The 22,548-nt window shown below is 37.0% G+C and overlaps 1 protein-coding gene across 1 annotated transcript in view; it reads right to left on the reverse strand.

Moving 5' to 3' along the window:
- TTN (titin) overlaps positions 1-22,548 on the reverse strand; it is a 284,036-nt gene that overhangs the window by 160,538 nt on the left and 100,950 nt on the right. Inside the window, exons 93-121 of the mRNA XM_007450732.1 lie at positions 21,778-22,065; positions 21,388-21,666; positions 20,996-21,274; positions 20,628-20,906; positions 19,744-20,031; positions 19,320-19,607; positions 18,474-18,764; positions 14,838-15,125; positions 14,161-14,253; positions 13,755-14,040; positions 12,786-12,969; positions 12,489-12,578; positions 12,125-12,392; positions 11,758-12,018; positions 9,946-10,155; positions 9,660-9,737; positions 9,528-9,554; positions 9,060-9,119; positions 8,667-8,750; positions 6,723-6,797; positions 5,666-5,713; positions 4,397-4,801; positions 3,875-3,937; positions 3,452-3,523; positions 3,210-3,287; positions 2,539-2,628; positions 2,233-2,313; positions 799-885; positions 311-394 (exon numbers count right to left, since the gene is read on the reverse strand). Coding sequence (XP_007450794.1) covers positions 311-394; positions 799-885; positions 2,233-2,313; positions 2,539-2,628; positions 3,210-3,287; positions 3,452-3,523; positions 3,875-3,937; positions 4,397-4,801; positions 5,666-5,713; positions 6,723-6,797; positions 8,667-8,750; positions 9,060-9,119; positions 9,528-9,554; positions 9,660-9,737; positions 9,946-10,155; positions 11,758-12,018; positions 12,125-12,392; positions 12,489-12,578; positions 12,786-12,969; positions 13,755-14,040; positions 14,161-14,253; positions 14,838-15,125; positions 18,474-18,764; positions 19,320-19,607; positions 19,744-20,031; positions 20,628-20,906; positions 20,996-21,274; positions 21,388-21,666; positions 21,778-22,065 — 5,004 coding nt within the window. The remainder of the gene's footprint in view (positions 1-310; positions 395-798; positions 886-2,232; positions 2,314-2,538; positions 2,629-3,209; positions 3,288-3,451; positions 3,524-3,874; positions 3,938-4,396; positions 4,802-5,665; positions 5,714-6,722; positions 6,798-8,666; positions 8,751-9,059; positions 9,120-9,527; positions 9,555-9,659; positions 9,738-9,945; positions 10,156-11,757; positions 12,019-12,124; positions 12,393-12,488; positions 12,579-12,785; positions 12,970-13,754; positions 14,041-14,160; positions 14,254-14,837; positions 15,126-18,473; positions 18,765-19,319; positions 19,608-19,743; positions 20,032-20,627; positions 20,907-20,995; positions 21,275-21,387; positions 21,667-21,777; positions 22,066-22,548) is intronic.

Genomic DNA, 22,548 nt, shown 5'->3' on the forward strand with positions numbered 1-22,548 from the left:
GAGTGTTTCCTAGAAACATGCCCTGTAGAAAATGAGTTTCACAAATATTTCTTCTTTCTCTAGGAGAGGGAAGATATAAAAAATTTAAGACAGCAGTTTGATATAGTTACTTTTTAAAAGGAACTTCTTTTAATGTTCAGTGTCACAGATAATGTATGTCTAGTGTAGCCCCCGAAGCTGACAAATAAATGAAAAACACAAGGGGCATGTAAAAGACACAAAGCAGACAGCAGAGTAAGTACGAAGACTGTATAAAACAAAGCACTGGCATTTGGGGCAAAGGGTCAGCCTGTGATCAGTTCTGGTGTACCTTTGTGGGGAGCGGCAGGTTCCTTCTTAGGCACAGGAACTGGTTTTTTCTCCTCTGGCGCAGGTTTCTTGGGAACTTCAGGAACTTTAAAGACACCATTGTTGAAACAATTGAGAACTCTAGCCTCCTTGTGAGACATTTAAGATTACATTAAATCATAAATCCTCAGTAAGAGTGAAAGAATTTAGGAAGTAATTTAATATCAAGCATGTAACTTGTGATGAAAATACATGCTAAATACATCAATACCATACAGACATTACATATATTACATGAAGCCGACAAAGACCCAATGAGCATGGTCTGGAGTCTAAAGTATTCCTGACATTTGTGTAACATATTACCACAAGTTAATGAAATCGACATACACAGAATTAAAATATATTACAAATGGTTTACAGATACTATCTTATTAACACACAGAGCCAATAGAAAAAGGTACAAGAAGACAGACATTAAGAAATTTTTTTTCAAAAATATGATTCTACCTTTGGCTGGTAGGGGCTCCACCTTTTTAGGAAGGTGGGGAACAGGGACTACTTCCTCTGAGACTGGTTTCTTGGGTGGCTCAGGGACTTAAACAAAAAGAAAGGGTCGATTTTGAGAAATTGTGCATTTTGACAAGGCATGTGTTGTTGCAAGACTTAAAGAGTAGACATTCTGGTTTTATACCAATTGAATGCAAGAAAATTACGTGTTAATCAAGGATTAAGGGCAATGAACTAGTGGCTAATTAGAAAATGTGACTGTTACTCATTTTTAACTGAAGGAACCTCCACTTTCCTAGGAACAGGTAGGAGCATCCCTTCCTCAGAGGTGCCAGTGCCTGTTCCTCAGACACCAGTTTTAGAAACTTTACTTTTATAAAGCCGCAGCATTAGAACAACTGCATTCAATTAACTTAAATAATTTTGTCTCCCAAATGTTGAACAATTTGACTGGGTGTAGGAGAGGGTCGGTGGAGGGAGGGGGGCCCTAATTTGTAGCCACTGCCAGTTTCCAAGTTCCAGCCTCTGTGGTGGTGCAAATACATGCATCCTGGCTACCAACGATGACGTCATTGTCTCGGAGTTGGGAAGGGATGAAAAGTAGCACATAATTATCCAGTATTTCCACAACACAGAGGCAATCAACATAACCTCAGAAACATAGATAATAGGAAAATAGTAATGAGTTTTGAGCATTTATTACCATAGTTTTAAATATAACTTATTTAATTTTATATAATTTAACTTTTAATCATGGAGGCGTTAAAAGCTGGGCAGCAAAATTCCTGAAAATTTAACCATCAGCTCTGGTGAGTGGGTATGAGCTGGCTCCAGGACACTGTATTTCTTTTCTTAATAGATTTAATTAATTAATTTTTGGCTGCATTGGGTCTTTGTTGCTGTGCACAGGCTTTCTCTAGTTGCGGCGGGACGGGGCTACTCTTCGTTGCGGCGCGCGGGCTTCTCATTGTGGTGGCTTCTCCTGTTGTGGAGCATGGGCTCTAGGTGCATGGGCTTCAGTAGTTGTGGCTCGCGGGCTCTAGAGCGCAGGCTCAGTAGTTGTGGCGCACGGGCTTAGTTGCTCCGCAGCATGTGGGATCTTCCCGGACCAGGGCTTGAACCCGTGTCCCCTGCACTGGCAGGCGGATGCTTAACAACTGCGCCACCAGGGAAGCCCCCAGGACGCTATTTCTTTTTCTAAACAGCTGGCCACTAGATTGTAAGCTCCATGAAGCAGGGAACAGAGCCTCCAGGAATTGTCATTCCTCTCTCCAATACCCTCCTCATGGTCTTCTCACCCCCCTATGATGTCATTTGCACATAGTGGCTATAGGTCTGTGGACTGCGACTAAATTTATTATTTAACATTAACATATTCAGATATTTACTTTGGAACTTTTGAACGATTTTAAACTTAGAATAAATCACTAATACCTTTAGGTGGAGGCTCAATCTTTTTGGAAACAGCAACGTGAATTTTCTCTTCGGTAACAGTTTTCTTTTGTACCTCAGGGACTTTAAAAAATGTACATTTTAGTTCCTGGTATGCCATACTATGGGTGGTATTGCAATTTACAAAGAATACTGAAATACAAATTAAAACAGACAAATGTGAAATGAAAAGATGACCAAGATTCACAAGGAGACAGAGATATCTACATAATCACAAATTAGATAAGAGGGATAAAAATCCATCTGAAGCCCTTCCATTTGAGCCCCATATTCAAATTTGCCTTATACCTGTGACTGACACCTCCTCCTCCTCTGTGTGAGAAGCAAAGAACATCTTTTCTTCTGAAATAACCATCTTCTTTGTATGTACAGCAGGTACTTTAAAGAGAGTATTTCACATTAGTATTTCTTTTTCCAGTTCAAGACATCAGATCAAATACATGGCTTGTTTAGACACAGAATGAGTGGGTTAATATGATAGCTTGAGAACAAATTCAGTATTGACAAGAAAACAAATCACGTTTTGATCTATAGGGACAAACAATCCAGGCAGCCTTTATCAAACATTATTAAATGGGAATCAAATAGACACAACTTCTTCCCCCGTGATGTGGTGCTTTCCCAAATCCATTAGGGTTTATTCATATAAATGAGGGGATGAGGAATATTATATGGAATGGAATGCATGGCACAGTAAAGTTAGAAGACTACTGATTAAACACAAATCCTTCTTTAATTAAAAAAAATGATGTAATTTTTAAAGTGATACTAAAAACAAAGATAATGTTATTATTTACTTAAATTACATAAATGTGCAACATAAAATGTATATAATATATATAATATGTCTTTATTTTGGTGATTTCAGACTTGTGAGTTGTTCAGTAATATATGTATACATATTCATACACATAAATAAAAATGTTTAAAACTTGTAGCTGAAAGACAAAGATGTATACCTTTCACTTCAATAACTTCTTCCTGCACTGGAGTCCGAGAAGGTTTTTGTGGAACAATCTTCTTTGAAACTTCGGGTACTTAAAAATATGTACAAATATATTTGCATTGTGAAGAATATTGCTTTGCACAAAATTTTAAAATATCTTAGTTTAGATGACTATATAAATAACTAACATGTGACTATATATCAGTAAACAATTACTTGTGTACATGATACTGGAAATGTTTTAAATGTTAATACCTTTGGTGACTTGAACGTCTTCCATTCTTCGAGAAGTCTTTTCAATTTTTTCAACTACGGGCTTCTTTACAACTGCATTTTAAAAAAATTGCAGTACTTTTAGAATTTCTATGACAATAGTCTCTTTTTCTCTCATTTTTTAAAGAGAGACAAGTTTGTTGCAGTGAACTTTAAGTACAAGCCTCTGTACTTCAAGTATTTTGGTTATTTTTTATATTTACCACAACAATCTTTTTATCATCATGTTACGTTTGAATTCAATGAAGTAGGTAGTTATTCTTAGGAAAAAAATCACTGATACAATGAAGCTTCCAGAAGAAGTTGTGCCTATTGGATTCAACTGGTGATTCATACACTTTTGCCCAGCAAGCCATGATAATGATGTCAATGATGTGATCTATTTAAATAATTCCAGTTACATACCTTTAGGAGGTGGTACTTCTTTCTTTTCCGGTACTTTTGCTGGAATTTTCCTCTCACGTGATTCTTTAACAAAAACATAGTAATAAGGGGTGCTTGAATAGGTTAAGTTCTAATAGATTTTATCAACTGGCAAATGATATAAGTTAAGAACCATATACAACTGTGTAAATGATTGTATTTGGGATCTTTATTGCTAACAGGATTACTCATGCTGGATTTAGAAGCAGGATCAAGCAGAGATGCAGCGAGGCAGTGAAACTAAAACCTGAACCTCTGCATTAGAAAAGAGCACTTGGAATTCAGTCTTAGTAATACGATTAAATGATTCAATTTACAATATCAAAGCATGAAAGTAACTCTGAAGAAAATGATGCTTTTAAAGATTCTAAAGATTTCTAACTTTAAAAAAATGGAATTTCATCTATTTCATATCCATTGCAAATCAGGTTAATAACCTTGAAAATATAAAGAACTGAGCAAAAAATTAGGAAAAGAGAAGAAAGTCACCCAATTAATACATACCTTCATAAGCCTCCTTTTGAACTTGGATGACTTCTCTTTCTTGGTAAGTCTCCTCCCACTCTTCCTCCCCTTCCTCATAACCTTCCTCCCTTTCATAGTATTCTTGGCCTTCTTCAAAATCTTCTTCCCATTCCTCATGAACTTCCCTTTTAGCCTCTACCTGGGTCTCTTCATACTCTTCATCCGGTTCCTCATAGTAAGGCTCTTCATATGGCTCCGTGTAAGGTTCTACCTCTAGTTCGTCATAAGGTTCTTCCAAAGATTCCATGTAAACTTTCTTCTCCTCGTAGACTGCTTGCTTTTTCTCATACACAGCTTCTTTTTCTTTCTGAACCTCTTTCTTTCTGGTTATGGTCATTATTTTCACTTCTTCAGCCTTGGAGGATACATCAATCACTTCAGGAGCTAAAATTAGTAATTAATTTAAAAAGATAATATTAGCATAATGTTAATTATATCCATACAATTACTTCACGAAATGAAAGTCTGTGTAGTCAGGCAATATCAGTATCTGAGATCTCAGCCTTATATTTGATCATTTACGTTTTCTTTGTGTTGGTTCTGTTTAAATTTTTGTTGATAATGGAACACAGTCAGGAGGGTCAAGAGACACTCTACTCTTAACCTGAGGACTTTTCTGGTGTGAACAAAATGGCATTCAGTAAATGTTATCAAATGAACACATCTTCCATTGTTTCATGGGAGCTCCAGTTTGTAAAACCCTTAGTTTTTTTTTCCCCCATGGAATATCTTAATATTTGATCATTTTGTGGAATTTATATTTAATATTTCCGCAGTTACTTAAATTCCAAACTATTCTTTCAAAAACAGTACTAATTTTAAAGCTATATTTTTGACTATCGAATATAACTTTTTAGTCAATTTGATGAAGACAATATTTAAAGTCATGTAACCGAATCAATTAGTTGCTTTCATATGACAACTTTAAAAATATTAAGGCTAACATTATTCATATGATCCTTAACATTTGTGTTAGCTATAGTTGAAACAATAAGGGATCCCCTCCCTTTCTAGCCCTCACCACTTCTTTCCCTGAGTCCACTGCACTGAGGCTGCATAAACATTTGCCTGGGTTTTTCTTTCCTGGAATTCAACCAGTATGAAGTAGCCATCATTTCCACTGCTAATTTTACTGTAGCAGAGGAGGCTCTACAACTTTATAATAAGTTGGAAGCCTGATACACAAAATAAGAATACAACGCAGAGATGCAAATCTCAGAAATAAATAGAATAAAATATCTCATTTACCTTCTGCTGGAATTAAGGCAGTAGGAGGTGGGGGCTTCTTGGCAACCTCTGGAACTTTGAAAACATAAAATACATGTTTATCTTTAGACTATAAGTGTTTTAATGCTTACTAATCCTGCATACCCTTGTTAGCCATTTGTATGATCTGTGACTACTACCCATATATCAAATGCTTTTATAAGATCCAAATTTAGCTCACCAGAAATGCTACGCAATGCCATGTTAACGAAAACGCAGGAAGGCTGAAATTTTATTCTAGTTTATGTTGATTTAAAACAATTTAAATTAACATGAAACATAAAGAGAATAGTCAGTATGTCTGATGCTAAAAATAATGCATGTTTAATTTTTTCAGTGATTAACAATAAAGTTTGGGAAATAGCCATGCTTTTTTGAGATTCTTCTTATTCTATAACATCTCACAAATGACCACAAAAAAAAAGTCTCAGTGAATCATGCTCCTGGATTCTCCTTTTTTTTAGGAGGTTGCTGTACTTTAATCTTAGCCAGATGGATAAAACCATTTGCTTAAATTTAGTTTTCCCATCTTCTTCCTAAAAATTTTCCAGGATATAATAAAATTTTAAGTAACTAAATTGATCCCCCTGCAAAAAGTATTTATTTTTTCCCTGTAAGTATTGACATTTAGCTCAGGTGAACCAGGAAGGGTGCTGGGTTGGGCTGGAGTGGCCACTTAAAATTAGTGCCCGCCCTTGACCTTCTGTTGGTGTGACTTGATCAAGACCAGCTGTTGGACCAGAGGGCAGTACCTTCTTTAAATCACTATCCAGAGATAATGAGAACTCTCTGGTGTTGCCATTGGGTGCCATGGGTAGACATAGGCACAGGAGGATAGGGGAGGAAAAAAAGGGGAAAAGAAAGAAAGTTGAGAGAGAAAGTGAGGACTGAGTCAAAGAAGAGGGTGAGTGTGAGTAAAGGAAGAGGTACCATTTTGTGAATTCACACTCTTAACCTTCCTCTATCGTCCACTATTTGGGATTTAAACTTTTTAACCAAGAGAAAAGCAGTAAGACTGAATTTTGATTAATTATAATACCTTTAGGTGGTGGTGCCTCTTCTTTGGGCTTTGTGACAACTTTTTTAGCATCTTTCTTCACAGCTTTTTTGGTCACTAAAAAAGGAGATGTCAGATGTAAGTTTTACTAAAATATTTTCATGAAACTGGGAGGTTTATTGAAATTTTTTTAAAAATTTATTTAATTTATTTATTTTTGGCTGCATTGGGTCTTCATTGCTGTGCAAAGGCTTTCTCTAGTTGTGGTGCTCGGGCTTCTCCTTGAGGTGGCTTATCTTACTGAGGAGCACGGGCTCTAGGCCCACGGGCTCAGTAGTTGTAGCACACGGGCATAACTGCTCCACAGTATGTGGGATCTTCCAGGACCAGGGATTGAACCCGTGTCCCCTGCATTGGCAGGCAGATTCTTAACCACTGCACCACAAGGTAAGTCCTGAAGTATTTTTTTTTAATATGTTTTGATGGTAAGAAGAGATTCTGCACATTATTGCAAGATATGTTTCAGAAAGACCTTGGACTAGAAAGCAGAACCATTTTTTTGGAGGGCGATAGAATATGAAGGGTGATCCTACATCTTCACTGATTTTATGCCTGCTTAAAGTTTTCAAACATCTAGAGTAGACCCAAGTGATATCATAAATAGCAGAGGTACAGCTTTTCACCTTCATTTCACTTAGGTAAGAACACTTTATAGTTTTCAGGAAAAAGAATTAACAAGTGAATTAATAAAATTAAAGTCCCACCTATGCTATATTGTGGAAGTTTTCTTTGGTCATTTCTGACATTATACCTGGATCCTGGCCCCTGATCGTAACTTGATTATGGCTCCTAGTATTCATGAATAAATAACACTTTTGAATTTTTAAAATATGATTTAATTTCTCAAGTTTCCCCGTGGGCACTCAAACTTAAGTCACGTTGACACTAACACTCAAATCATAAATCATTCATTAAGATAAATTATTATTCCTGACAACAAACATAAGTGGAAATCTATTTTATGATTTTTGATTCTTATTCATTTTTGCTATCATAAGTAGGTGAAATATAGTTAATTATGTTCATATAAATTATAAAAATGCTTTCTTTGTTATTGAGATTGTAGTAGTCATAAAACTGGAAGTTTTTTTGTTTTTTTTTTTAACTGAATTTCCCCTGAGGCTGGCTGAAAACTAGCTCAAGCTTTTGACACCAATTGTAGTAGATATTAGGGAACTAGCAATGTCAAACCATGGAAACTACTACCGTAATGGTGGCTTGGCTTTGGAAAAATGTGACTTTGACATGCAGAATTTTTTCCTGATGAGGCTGGGAGAATTCTGACAGCAATTCTGAACTCCCCAGAACTCTAGAAAGTCCCAGGCAGTCTGCTGACTGATTAGTTGAGCAGTTTGGGGGCACAAATAATACAATTTATCTACTGAAATATCTGAGAAGGACAATTTCCTGGCACACTCATGAGTTTATTGGAGAGCTCTTTCCTTAGCTTAAAAAAAAAAAAGAACTATCAAAGATATTCTAAATCATATTTTTATAACAAAATAGTGAATTTTAGCGTAGTTAACAGTGTAATTGGGAAAAAACACAATCTATAATTTTAAATCTGACTATACACTAGTATTTTTTATTTCTATAAGTTTCACTAGAATTTGACTGTATTATTTTATTGCTTTATGTAGTAGTTAGGAAAATATGAAATGTGAAATCAGTTTGCCATTAATGCTTAAGTGATTCCTTTAAAATAAAATATTTTAATATTAAGCATCATATTTTTTTTTCTGATGATTTTCAGACTTTTAGGCACATGTCTTACATATTTAGTTAATACTTAAGAGCATATAATTTACATTTTAAAAGGCAATTCAAACTGCTGACCACTAGAGGGCCAACATGCTGCATTAAACGACATTTTCCAGATCTGTAATAGTTCTATATTTTGACATTTAGGTAGGTAACATATAATACCTTCAATACGTTTTGCTGGTGGTTTCTTTTCTTCAGGTGATGGTAGCAACAGGGGGATGGGAGGAACCGCCGTACGAGGAATTTCTGAAGAAAATAAATGCCATCATAAGTAACATAGTTTGGTTTCTTATTTTGTGTGAAATACGATGAAAAGTCTCATGCATTTCTTTCAGTGCTTCAAAGGTGTTATAGCAGCAATTCAACAATCAGAACAAACAAAATTAGCATCTATTTATAATTGTAACTACTCTTTTGCTTTGATTTTTAATTACACAGTGAAGAATATGATGAGAAAGAATTTGTTCCTGCTGTATGCTATGGTTTGGCATTGGTAACTTCCTAGTGGTAGGATACTGCAGCTTCAAGCCCAGGGGTCATGGTGCTGGATCTTACCTTCTGGAGGTACTGCTCTGATAGGCATGGTTGGAATTGGAACTCTGGAGTCAGGAATATCTGAAAAGGGACATTTAATAATGATAAGCACCGAGAGACTGAAAACACAGATATTTATTAGGCAACTAAGATGTGTTTGATTGTCAGGCATTTCCAACAGCAGAATTTAACATATAGAAACAAAGATATTAAGATTCTTCTGTAGGCAGCCACACATGCAATTTATTCCCTGTGAAAATTTGTTCTACGGCCAAACTTGATCCTAGATATCAGCTGAATGTGACCTCATTATCTCTAATTTCCCAAACTCACAAAGCCTAACATTGGTATTATTTTACTGAAAAATATTTTAATGAAAAAAAGAAATAATATTTTTAGACATGTTAGTTTGGCTTCTATCATTTACAAAATTACACTGAATGTACTGTAAGGATTGATTCTTTTTTTTTTTTTTTTTTTTTAACTTACCAGGAGGCTTCATCTCAAGTTTGATTTCTGCAAAAGAAAAAAAAAAAAGATATTTTTTAAAATTTAGAATTGTCTTGGCAGGCTACTTTGTTTCCAAGATTGCACTGTGATTTGAATGTGGTGTTTTCTGACCTTTGGTTGTTAAGTACAGCTCTGCTGTGCTTCTTGCTTCACCTCTGGGCTCCAGTCGAGCAATTACTGAATAGACACCTAAGGAAAAAAATCGTGAAACGTTTACTTTCTGATATGTTTGTAAATAATGCTTCTTTATTTAAATATAGTATTTATTTATATTTCTCTTTCCTAAAAAAAGTAATCTAGATAGAACTACAGAGTATAAGCATAAACTAGAGTAGAAATAAATAAAACAGGCAAAGTTGAAATTATATAGTCACAGGGACACTGTCAATTAAGTTACCTTCGTCATCTGGGGTCACGTTGTGGATGGTCATATAATGGCAGCGACCGTCATTCCTGAAGTTGTATTTCTGGCTCTCGGTCAGTTCTGTTGGTCCTTTGTACCATGTTACAATGGCATCATCGAAGGACACTTCGCACTCGAAAGTGGCAGACTGATGCTCACTCACCACAATGTTCTGTATGCGCTTCGTAAACTGAATTGGTTCAGCTGTTTAAGTACAAAAAGAGTTCAAATTTAGATTGTTTGGGGAGGAATTTCTTTCACTGTGCTTTCCCCACAGATGTTTAAAGTCTCTTATCTTTTTATCCGATTGGAAAATAGCAGAAAAAGGCTGAAAAGATAAAACAAGAAGAAAGTGCACTTCTTCACATCAGTAACAAAAAATTATCCCAATACTTAGGTGTATTCCTACAGGATCAATGTGGGAAAGTTTAAAGAAATCCCTGAAAGTCCTTACAATATTTACATGAAGGCAATAGTCAAGGGTGCTTATAACCCAAAAGTAAAATTTAAACTTTAAAAATGTTGGTGAAATGCGGGCTTCAAAATAAAGGGAACGTAAACTTAAATTTTTACTGTATACTTCTCATTCCCCTTTGAAATTCTTTCTTTCCTCGGTAAAATAATTCTGCTATTCAGGATCTAGAATTGTTTATTTTTGGGCTTGTATAACTTTCCCTGTTAAAATAATTTCAAACTCAGTAGGAAATCTGCACTTCTAAATTTCAAAGGATTCATTTTGGAGAGTTCTGAAACCTGCTTTGCAAGCACGCATGGGCAGGCATGAAGTCCACCCACTGGGAATGGCAGGGTATGTAGCAAGAGAATAGGCTGGCGTGGAGGTCCTTCTGCAAAATTTTCTCTGGAAGGCTGGTGGAATTCAACGTACTGCAGTATCATGAATAGCTTAGATGTCATATGTACTCTGGTGAGCTTTTCTTTGAAGGATCATATAAAAGGAGGCAATTCTTTAAAAAATGATAAGTGGTTTCAACTGGATCCTTTAAATGAAAAGAGATTTAAAATTTCTGAAATTTAAAATACAACCAGGCCTTGATATCCATTGTAAAGCAAGTCAGAGATGTTGAAATGCTTATGTAAATAAGTCACATAGTTATTCCAACTGCTATAAATGGCAAGCCTGGAAGTAGAGCCAAATGTTGCTGAATGCAGTCTAAAGGTGTAGGTCTTTAGGAAATAAATATTGTTGCTCCGAAGTCCTAGGATTCCACTTCATCTCAGAGATTCAGAGGTTGGAATATGATCCTCCTATGAAATAATTATTTTTGAAAAATAGCTGCTAATCACACATCACATATGTTGTTAATTTTATCTATAAAGTTTCATACAGATAGAGTCAAATTGATTCTTGTAAACAAAATGTCAGCTCCTAGCCAAGATCCTCAAGATACATAGCCATGAAATCTGGTCCTTTCTAAGATCTATTTCTAGAATTCAAAATCATAGATGTGAGAATTATGGCATTTAATAGAATTGTAAAAAAATTACTGAATTTAGCATAATTATGAAATTTAACAGAAATAAGTGTTAGAAAGTCAAGTCATGGTTTAGACTGAAATCTACTTCAGGTCAAAAAGAACTATGCAACAGAATTGGCACTTATGTGAATACTTCCGTTTTGATTTCAAATGGATTTTGAGACGTGAGTGAATGCTATGAGTATGTGTGTTGGGAAATGAGACCACACAAGCGCTTTAAGATACATGTGATGGCAGGGTTGCAGGGGTCCTGCACAACATTTGCCACTGACCGATGCTGTGATAACTCCAGCCACAGTCGTTCACCCACCTTCAATTCTGAGCGCTGCTGAAGTTTCAAGGTCTTCGTATTTGCAGGTGTACTGACCCTGGTCCTCTGCTCGAACATCTGCAATGGTCAGCTTATGGACTTTGTGCTCCACTTCTGTTTTATATCTACCTTGGGGTTTAAGGATTCTGCCATTTCTGAACCATTCGGATTTTACACTTGGCACAGAAAACTGGCAAGTCATGGTACAAGTCTGGCCTTCTTTCAAAGTAACATCCTGAAGATGCTGTTCCCAGGCAGGCTCTGTGGGTATGACACGATATACATTTTGTATGATATCACATGTGATGTACTCAGTAGTAAATTCATGTCACAAGTTTTTTAAAATAATAAAACTCTTTCTCCTTACCGATTACAGTTAGCTTAGCACTAGCGATGTGTGGACCACACACCAATCTATAATTGCCCTGATCTTTCAGTTGACAGTTTTTGACTCTGAGTGTGTGTTGATCACCATCAATGCTTATTTCAAATTTATCACTGGGTTCCAGTTTTTCAGTCCCTTTGTACCATGAAAGCTTGATTTCTGGATAATTAATCTTAATGTCAATTTCAAACACAGCATCCGTATCTTTCAAAACTGTCTGATTTTCAATGTCCTTGATCAAAGTGACAGGCTAGGAGAATAAAGAATTAAAATGCATTAGTCACTCCTTCCCTTGTAATTCCCAATAATAATTTCTTCATTTTGTGATCAGCATAATTCATTTTACCTCTGTCTGTGACAGCCTTTGCTGAATAAAGGATACAAGTTCCTCAAATTCCTTTTCTTCCTTCTCTGACTTCTCTATTTCCTCAATTTCCTAGGGAGGAAAAAAAGCATAAGTATTACATATGGAATAAAATTTGAATTAGAGGACGAATGATTATATTTAACTTCCATTTTTGATGCTGCTTAGGTTATATTAACTGATCTTATACAACTGTAGGGTTCTGGAAACTCAAAAGGCATATGTTAGATGTTTCAAGTGTGAATTTTTAAAGATGATACTATATACAAAAGATCATACCAATCTATGTGTCTCTTCTACGTGACTTTGCTTTAGCATTTCAAATGCTTGAAGAAGACCCCGGAAGTCAGTGATTCCATACATGCGGGCATATTTTTCATATTCTTTTGGATCAATATTTTTGAGAAGTTCCATGATATCAATTTCCTCTTCTTCCCCAGCTCCTTTCTTTAAGGCTGGAGTCCTAAATGAAATAAGAAATAAACATGAATCACCTGTCTTCTACTTATTTTGAATTGTCTATCATCATTCAAAGATTATAAATGAAATAAAATTTTTTTCACAAAGGAATAGTTTTGTGTCCTTTATTTAAGAACTACTAATTTTACCATGTTAACTGTGAAACAAACAAATAAACAAAATTGTGGGTTTGGAGGTGGAGTGGATTAAGATCAGACTATAGTCACAAAGTATGGAAATTTGATCAAAGAGTTTAAGAAAGGATAACAAAAATATTTTTGTAAGCTTTACAACAAAAGAGGCTAACGAAAGCATTATAAGGAAAAATAATAATAGCCATGGAAAGCATCAATAAAGAATACATATACCATGAGGAAAATATGTAGAAATTAACTGTTGATTAATTGATTAACAGTGATGTCGAAACATAATTTGCTTTGAAATTCTTGGCAATTACGGAAAATGTTTAAAATGGTTGGTCTAGAAAGCCATTCAGAGCAAGAGAAATTACACATAGAAACAAAAATTTCATGCCTAGACACACGGGTTTCTCTACAGGCCATTTCCTTTGTTCAAAATTTTAATAAAAATTCACCTCATTCTCAAAATTTTCTCAAGATTATTCAGAAATTGATGTTAATGCACCACTACCTTCCACTCAAATACTGTGTATTTGCTTATCTGTTTCCGTTAAAATGTCTATATGCTAATGTTCTTTCACAATCTGAATCTTGGAGGGGATGGTCCATGAATGGAACATTACCGTGCATGGTATTTTACTGAACTTACTTTTTCAGCATTGCTCTAAGATCTCCTTCAATTTTCTCTTGTTGCTTCCTTTCATCCACCTGTAGATTAACATTACTTTCAATTTCACCATGCTTGTTAAATGCGACACATCGGTATAATCCAGAATCGGTTTTTGTGGTGCCTCTGATCTCCAGCTTTGCTTCACCGTCTTTCTGGTGGATAAAAATTCGACCTCCTTGGCTCAATTGTCTCCACTTCCCTTTTGTCCACTTAACATCTGGAACTGGATCACCTCCAACTTTCGCAATGAATGTTGCAGTGGTTTCTAAGGATCAATGAAAACAAATCAATAAAAATTTAAGTTTCCAAAACCAGTTTTTCTGAAATGAAATCAGCAGTAAAATGTACAAGATAGATGAAGATGTAATTTTCACGAAGTACTTACTTTCTACAACTCTCATACTCTGAGGTTCTGACATGAAGAAGAGTTTTCCATCTACTGCTGCTTTCTTAGCTGCTGGGACGGCAGCTGGTTTGTCTAAAAAAACACGTTTACATGTTTTTTAAAAAAATCACAATTACCTTCAAATTGTAATAAATAATTTCCTTTGAAAAACAGGCTTTAAGAATTTGGCAATGTCACAAATATTACACACTCTATATGAGTGGACTACAGAAGACAAAGCAGTTTCACAGACATTTATAACTAGTTGCAGCTATTACATGCAGATTGCACTGCAATCCCATTAATAGCATCAAGTTTTATATTTCTCAACTTGGTTTTAACTATATAGATTTCCTTTAGGGATATGATATCAGGCTACCTTATGTCACATTATTATAGGATCATTTTTGGAACTCCACTTAGTTACATCCTTTTGGATATGGTGAAAAAAAGGTCAAGAAGTGTGATGGTGAACTTGGGGTACTTTCAGAAAATTTGTGTGGAAATTATTGCCACTAAATTACCTAATATTTCAATTATAATAAGGAGACTATAAATTGCAAACAAGCAGTAACTGATAATTCTAAAAACCTAATTCCATTCTTACTTAAACTGTAATAAGCAAATAAACACAAGCAGTTGACTTAATCCAAATAATAGTTTTGAGGTGTCTGTACCTTTAATGGTCACTTTTGATTTGGAAGTGTCACTTCCAGCCACGTTGGAAGCTTTACACACATAATCTCCCGCATCTGCTTTAGACACATCCTTGAGTTCCAGCACAGCAGTCCCATTAGCAAAGCTGAAGTTGCATCTGTCTGAGGGCTTTATTTCCCTGCCAGCCTTCAACCACTGGATCCTGATCGGTTCTGATCCCTGGACGTGGCAGCTAAGCTGCACGAATTCTCCTTCACTAACTGTTACTGGAGTAGGGTGCTGATCAAACACAGGTGGCTTCTTAGGTGCTAGAATTAGAAAGGGATTTTCATGAGGAACATAAAAACAAAAAAAATATTAAACTCCAGAAAAGAAACAAGTTTTGCCTCTAACAGGTAGCACTGGTTGCTATAATAGAACTGAATCATGTGCCTTTGTCTCTGAAAGCAATAGTTACATGTGCTGGATTTTATAAATAGAAAAAAGTTTAAAAACAAGCAAAGAGGGCTTCCCTGGTGGCGCAGTGGTTGAGAGTCCGCCTGCCGATGCAGGGGACACGGGTTCGTGCCCCGGTCCGGGAGGATCCCACATGCCGCGGATTGGCTTGGCCCGTGAGCCATGGCCGCTGAGCCTGCGCGTCCGGAGCCTGTGCTCCGCAACGGGAGAGGTCACGGCAGCTACAGCCCGCGTACCGCAAAATAAATAAATAAATAAATAAAAATAAAAAACAAGCAAAGAACAGATGCCATGCTGCCCATGAATTACCCAAGCATCTGTGTTTTGCAAACATTAGGCACTGCAAACACTGCACTGGCCGTTCCTATAAATTTTGATGTCATATAGCACACCGTTGATTCTCTCAAACCTGCATGCAGCTGTATTTTCACTGAACCCTAAAAACGAAGGGCCTATTGGAGAACTCTGCTCATGATATACAATGTTCGCTACCCTCTGGGAAAGAAAGCCAACATGTGGGTAACCATGAGCCCACATGTTAATATGTGATTTTCTCTTATGATCACCTTTAGCTATTATACGCAGCTACAGTAGCATTTAAAATCCAATCTTTGACCAAAGGAATGAGGCGTTGAAGTTCAGTGCTCAACTGAAAACCAGTGAAGAAGATATCAGTAACATGATGGGAAGGCCATGTATAGCTTGGTGTTATGCAATGATTTTATTGAATGGTTCTGAGACCTACATATAAGGAAAATGAGCAATATTCATGATTGCAAAGATGAAAACTTCTGATATCTATTCATTTTTTTTTTTTTTTGCAGTACGCGGGCCTCTCACTGTTGCGGCCTCTCCCGTTGCGGAGCACAGGCTCCGGATGCGCAGGCTCAGTGGCCATGGCTCACGGGCCCAGCCGCTCCGCGGCATGTGGGATCCTCCCGGACCGGGGCGCGAACCCGCGTCCCCTGCATCGGCAGGCGGACTCGCAACCACTGCGCCACCAGGGAAGCCCTGATATCTATTCATTTTTAAACTCTATGGATAAAAAGCCTCAGAATTCTATAGGAAGCATTTATCTACTCAATGTAAAACCATCATGAATGTAAAAAAGCCACCGCTAAGCACACATTCTTCATTTAACTAAATGTTTTTAAAATCAAATGCATTTAAGTACTATTGAGTGATGAAATTAGAATTATAAAGAGTTAACTCAATGATGTTAGCTTATTAGTAATATTAATCTACTGTCTGTGCACCCTGACATGGCCAGCTAGATCATCAGAGTTGGTAATTAACTCCCAGCTATTCAAGGAAGTTAGACTGTAAAGTGATTTTGATGAATTGCCTCATAATTATATGGATGAAACAAATGGGACCTAATGAAACTTAAAAGTTTTTGCACAGGAAAGGAAAACATAAACAAGATGAAAAGACAACCCTCAGAACGGGAGAAAATATTTGCAAATGAAGCAACTGACAAAGGATTAATCTCCAAAATTTACAAGCAGCTCATGCAGCTCAATATCAAAAAAACAAAGAACCCAATCCAAAAATGGGCAGAAGACCTCAATAGACATTTCTCCAAAGAAGATATACAGGTTGCCAACAAACACATGAAAGGATGCTCAACATCACTAACCATTAGAGGAATGCAAATCAAAACTACAGTGAGGTATCACCTCACACCAGTCAGAATGGGCATCATCAAAAAATCTACAAACAATAAATGTTGGAGAGGGTGTGGAGAAAAGGGAACCCTCTTGCACTGTTGGTGGGAATGTAAATTGATACAGCCACTATGGAGAACAGTATGGAAGTTCCTTAAAAAGCTAAAAATAGACCTACCATACGCCCCAGCAATCCCACTACTGGGCATATACCCTGAGAAAACCATAATTCAAAAAGAGTCATGTACCACAATGTTCACTGCAGCACTATTTACAATAGCCAGGACACGGAAGCAACCTAAGTGTCCATTGACGGATGAATGGATAAAGAAGATGTGGCACACATATACAATGGAATATTACTCAGCCATAAAAAGAAACGAAATTGAGTTATTTGTAGTGAGGTGGATGGACCTAGGGTCTGTCATACAGAGTGAAGTAAGTCAGAAAGAGAAAAACAATATGCTAACACATATATATGGAATCTAAAAAAAAAAAAAAGGTCTGACAAACCTAGGGGCAGGACGGGAATAAAGACGCAGACACAGAGAATGGACTTGAGGACACGGGGAGGGGGAAGGGTAAGCTGGGACGAAGTGAGAGAGTGGCATGGACATATATACACTACCAAATGTAAAACAGATAGCTAGTGGGAAGCAGCTACATAGCACAGGGAGATCAGCTGGGTGCTTTGTGACCACCTAGAGGGTTGGGATAGGGAGGGTGGGAGGGAGACACAAGAGGGAGGAGATATGGGGATATATATATACGTGTATAGCTGATTCACTTTGTTATACAGCAGAAACTAACACACCATTGTAAAGCAATTATACCCCAATAAAGATGTTAAGAAAAAAAAAAGAAAAAAAAGTTATATGGATGAAGCCATTATGGTTAGAGGATCAGATTGAGAAGATTTCCTTAAACAATACAGTCTATTTCTTTGCCTCAAGCTATGACTGTGTATTCATAATGATATGCAACATCTTTTCACCCATTTTTTTTTTTTTCTTTCTGAGCAAATTTTACCCTTTTGTATGAGGTTAATATTCATTTACAGGCTAAAAGCTTTGGGCAGTATATGTCAGACAACAATCACTTAGAAATATCCTTAGAAAAGAGAATGTTTCAGAATGTGATAGAACTCATAATAAGCAAAGGTAATGCAATATTCAATGATGAAAATTTTTAAAAATTTCAAAACAAATGTGCCTCATAAAAGTTTATATGTCACTTATGTATGAATTTCAAAGTAGACTTAGACTTCTAACGACCTGAGAGAATTTCGAGATGTGATTTACAAGCTAAGGTATAGTCCGTTTATTATATGACACCTACTTTCCTGGGCCACGTAATTAAATTACAATTAATATATATTTTTTAGTAAACGTGGAATTGTGGCAAGCCAATTAAATAATATATATTCATATCTGTTATAACTTACTTGGTCGAGATGTCAGAAGAAACACACATGGCTGTCTAACAGGCAGTAAAGAAAAACACATCATGCCAGGGGCTCTGAAGGTGACTTACCTTTGATGACGACTGAAGATGTACACAGAGCAGAGCCTGCATCATTCCACACTTTGCACGTGTACAAACCAGCGTCGTCCATGCCTGCCTTCTTGACTTGCAGCAGAAGTGTGTTGTTCTTGAATATGATTTCACAGTTAGACGTTGGATGGATCTCTACGTTATTTTTGTACCAAGCGACAGAAATAGGCTGGGAACCAGCAACAAGGCCCTCGAGTTTGAAAGAGTTCCTTTCTGTTTCTTCTACTGTCTCCAAGAGTTTTTTAGTGAAACTTGGTGGAATTAGCCGCTCTGTAAGACAGTTCAAGGATATATGAAGTGGGATCCAGAAGTAGGTTACTAATAGGAGGCTTTTCAAGAAAGGAAAGTCATATTTTAAGTTCAAAGTCAATGCTGACCAACTGAATACAGCTTATCAGTGTAATGTTCCTAAGCATTTTGGCCTCCTTCCACAAGCTTCTTTTATTTTTAAATTAAAACAATTTTTTCATTTTACCTTGGCATATAGTTGATTTACAGTGTTGTGGTTTTTTTTCTTTTATTTTCACAAGCTTATTTTAAACTGTTCTCTGATTTATGGGATGGATGATAAGAATAACTTATGGTCATTTACAGAACCAGATATTTGTAAAAAAAAAAAAAAAAAAAGAAGAAAGTGGGGGAAGGAGTGGTCTTAGGGTTATGTAGGATATATAAGAACTTAGAGAAATACAGATTTTAAAATACACCTTTTCTCTAGAGAAACTTATTTCTTCTGAAACATTTCTATGCCAGTGGTTTAAAAATGTGCTAAATTTCATCTGTCCTAATAAAACTGCACCCTTAGGATGTGACATACAAAGATACCTTTTATATTGAGCTGAGCCATGCAGGAGTCCTCTCCCACTTCATTGACAGCATAGCACGTATACTGTCCAGAGTCTACTTCGTCTATTTTCAGGATTGTCAGGTGGGCACTGTTTTCCAGATAACTAATCTGATAGTTTCCGCCACTTTGGATCTCTCTGTTGTCTTTGGCCCAGGTGACCTTTATTGGTTGTGTCCCAGTCACATGGCACTCAAAGTCCGCACTGTCTCCCACCACAGCATCCACAGGGGCAAGAGGGATGTCAAAGAAGGGCGGGTTCTTCCCCTCTGAGAGGAGAGCAGAAAGACATGGTTTCAGGCTCCATACCTGACCATCCCAGTTCACACAAATCATCCTCCTCTAATTTCAAATTTGGTTATAAAAAATTTAATTCCAGAAATAGAAATTTAAGAATCCACACACCTGTGAGAATGAGTCTGGCACTGGAAGAAGCAGAACCTATAGGATTTGTAGCTGTGCAAGAATACTGGCCTGCAAAACTCCGATCTGTTTGAAAAATATTGAGAGTGGCTACATTATCTAAAAATGATGTTTGTACATTGGGGCCGTCTTTCAACGGCTTGCCATCTTTAAACCAAGACACCGAGATAGGTTCTGATCCACTGACAGCACACTCAAAAACAACTGGCAGCCCGACCGTTTCTTGAACATCTCTCAACTGTCGAGAAAACGACGGTGGAAGTTTTTCCTCTGTAGGAATGGAATTAAAGTAATGAATACTTCTGGACATTTTGAATTTACTGAATATTCCTCTCACAATTATTGTTATATAAATAATGGGATTCCTATAAAAATATCAGGAGGTATTCACATATCCTGAATTAATTTGGACTCAAAGAAAAGCAGGTAAATTTTTGGAGCAAAAGTTTTACTTTGACGCCACGCTGATGCATGGTAGGTGTAAAAATATGTAAGCCAGCAGAGAAACTGATTGGCTTAAGGTACATCTCCGGCATGTAGCAGATTTTCTTACTTCTTAAGACTGCTTTCTAGCAATCTGCATGAGACACCCATGGGTGGACTTTTAAAAAATATGGTTACTCATTTTTCTGAAAGATTTAATTATAGAGACAAATGATGACATGATCCTTCCAACTGAAGATTAGTCATTTTATCTCTCTCTGTAAAGGTGATCAAAAAAGAGAAACTACTAATTTGTAGGCAGAACTACTTAAGAAGAAAGTTTTGCATTTGGAAAGATTTTCCTAAAAAGAAGACCCTCGCCAGATATTTTAAATCTTGTTCAAAAGAAACACATTCATTCACTTAAAAAATATTGCAGTCACCTTGAACAGTCAGGAAAGTTGATGAGGAAACTTCTCCCACACTGTTTTCAGCCCTGCAGATATATTCTCCACTGTCATTACTATCAACCTGGTTGAAAACCAGTGTAGCAACATTGTTCCTAAAATGCATTTTGTAGGTAGTCGTGGGTCTCAATTTCGTATCTCCTTTATACCAGGACACCCCAATTTCAGGGGTCCCAGCAAGTTGGCATTGCAAAGAGGCAGAATCTCCAATGGTCACCTTCACAGGCTCCAACTGCTTGATAAAATATGGTGGTTCTGCAGCCAAGAGAGATAACCAGTCACAAAGGAGACATGCCAGGATGGTTATTTGTATATAAAGATACGAATGTGCAACCATAACAAACCTAGTATCAGGATTTGTGCCGAACAGGAGTCTTTCCCGGAAGCGTTTTCAATGTAGCAGTTGTACTGTCCTGCATCCTCCACTGTGCTGCTTGGAATTTCCAGGATTGCAGATTTTTCAGTTGTGGTTATATTACACCTCTGAGAAGGAGTTATATTTGTGCCGTTTTTCTTCCATGTAACTGAAATGGGAAGAGTACCAGTATACGTGCCCTCTAGGATCAGGGGTTTTCCTTTCTCTAGGCTGTAATCATTGAGCTTCTTCACAAATTTGGCTGGGGCTGTAGCAGGCAAATTGAAAACATGAAATAAAGCACATACACACACAGATATGGGCACACCTATTACTTCATGTACACTAATTGTAAAAATGCAGAACGGCAGTCCAACAAACCTTTTACATATAGATGTGTTGTACAAGAAGCTTTGCCAGCTTCATTACTAACGATGCAGGTATATTCTCCACTTTGTGATGTATCTACATCAAACAGCTCCAGTTCAGCAACTGAATCCTCCAAAGACACATTACATCTGTCCCCTGGTACTAGTTCACTGCTACCCTTGAACCAGCTGACACTGAACGGGGGTGTTCCTTTTACAATGCTTGTGAAAGTTACATTTGTTCCAGTTAAAACATCCACGGGATCAGGTTTCTGAACAAAAGATGGTGGTTCTAAACAAAAAAGCACATACCGGAAAAAGTTTACTACTTTTGAATTTTGATGACAAAAATGTTGAATAAATAATGAAATGCAATTCTATTTTGCTGTTGTTTTTAGCTGACCTCTCACAGTCAAAGGAGCACTGCACTCATCAGAACCAGCCACATTAGTAGCTATACATGTGTAGTCGCCGGTGTCCGAGTCTTCCAGCATGTTCACGGTTAAGGCACAAGTGTTATCCGTCAGGGTGGTCTGGTACTTCCTTCCACTGCTGATCTCGTTTCCTTCATGGAACCAGGAGACGGAGATTGGAGGTGATCCATAGACTTTACACTCCATTACCACTGAGGAACCAGACAGACCATTTGTCTCTTTCAATTTTCTTGTGAACGAAGGAGGCACAATTCGGTCTGAATGTGATAAAAATCAAACAGACAAGGACATCAGTTATAAAATGATTTGAAGAGCGAATTATTGTCTTTTTGATGGAATATGCCTAGATCCATTTGGCTCTTCTGTGAGGGTATCACAGAGTTCCCAGTGGAGTCACACCGTGGAAAGCCCTGAGAATCAGTGGACAAGACGTGCTAGTTGACTTATTAGGAATTTTGGTCTCTCTTTGCTGTGAATCACTATGTGGAGAATTACTCCAGCATAAGTGACAGTAGAAGACTACATATCCTTATTCCTTATCCAGGGATTAAGTGTTACTCCTACCACCCTGAATTGTGGAAATTCCTCCAAAAGAAAGGGATAGAACATTTGGACTTGGTTTTCTTCTAACTCTATAGGTCTATTACCTCTGATTTTGCTGATTCAGAGGATGTCAGACTCATGTCACGCTGTAGAACGTGGAGTTTCTCATACACACGTATGTAAACCAGGAGCTATAC

This window comes from Lipotes vexillifer, unplaced genomic scaffold (genome assembly GCF_000442215.2).
Source record: "Lipotes vexillifer unplaced genomic scaffold, Lipotes_vexillifer_v1.1 scaffold29, whole genome shotgun sequence".
In the NCBI taxonomy this organism is placed as follows: Eukaryota; Metazoa; Chordata; class Mammalia; order Artiodactyla; family Lipotidae; genus Lipotes; species Lipotes vexillifer.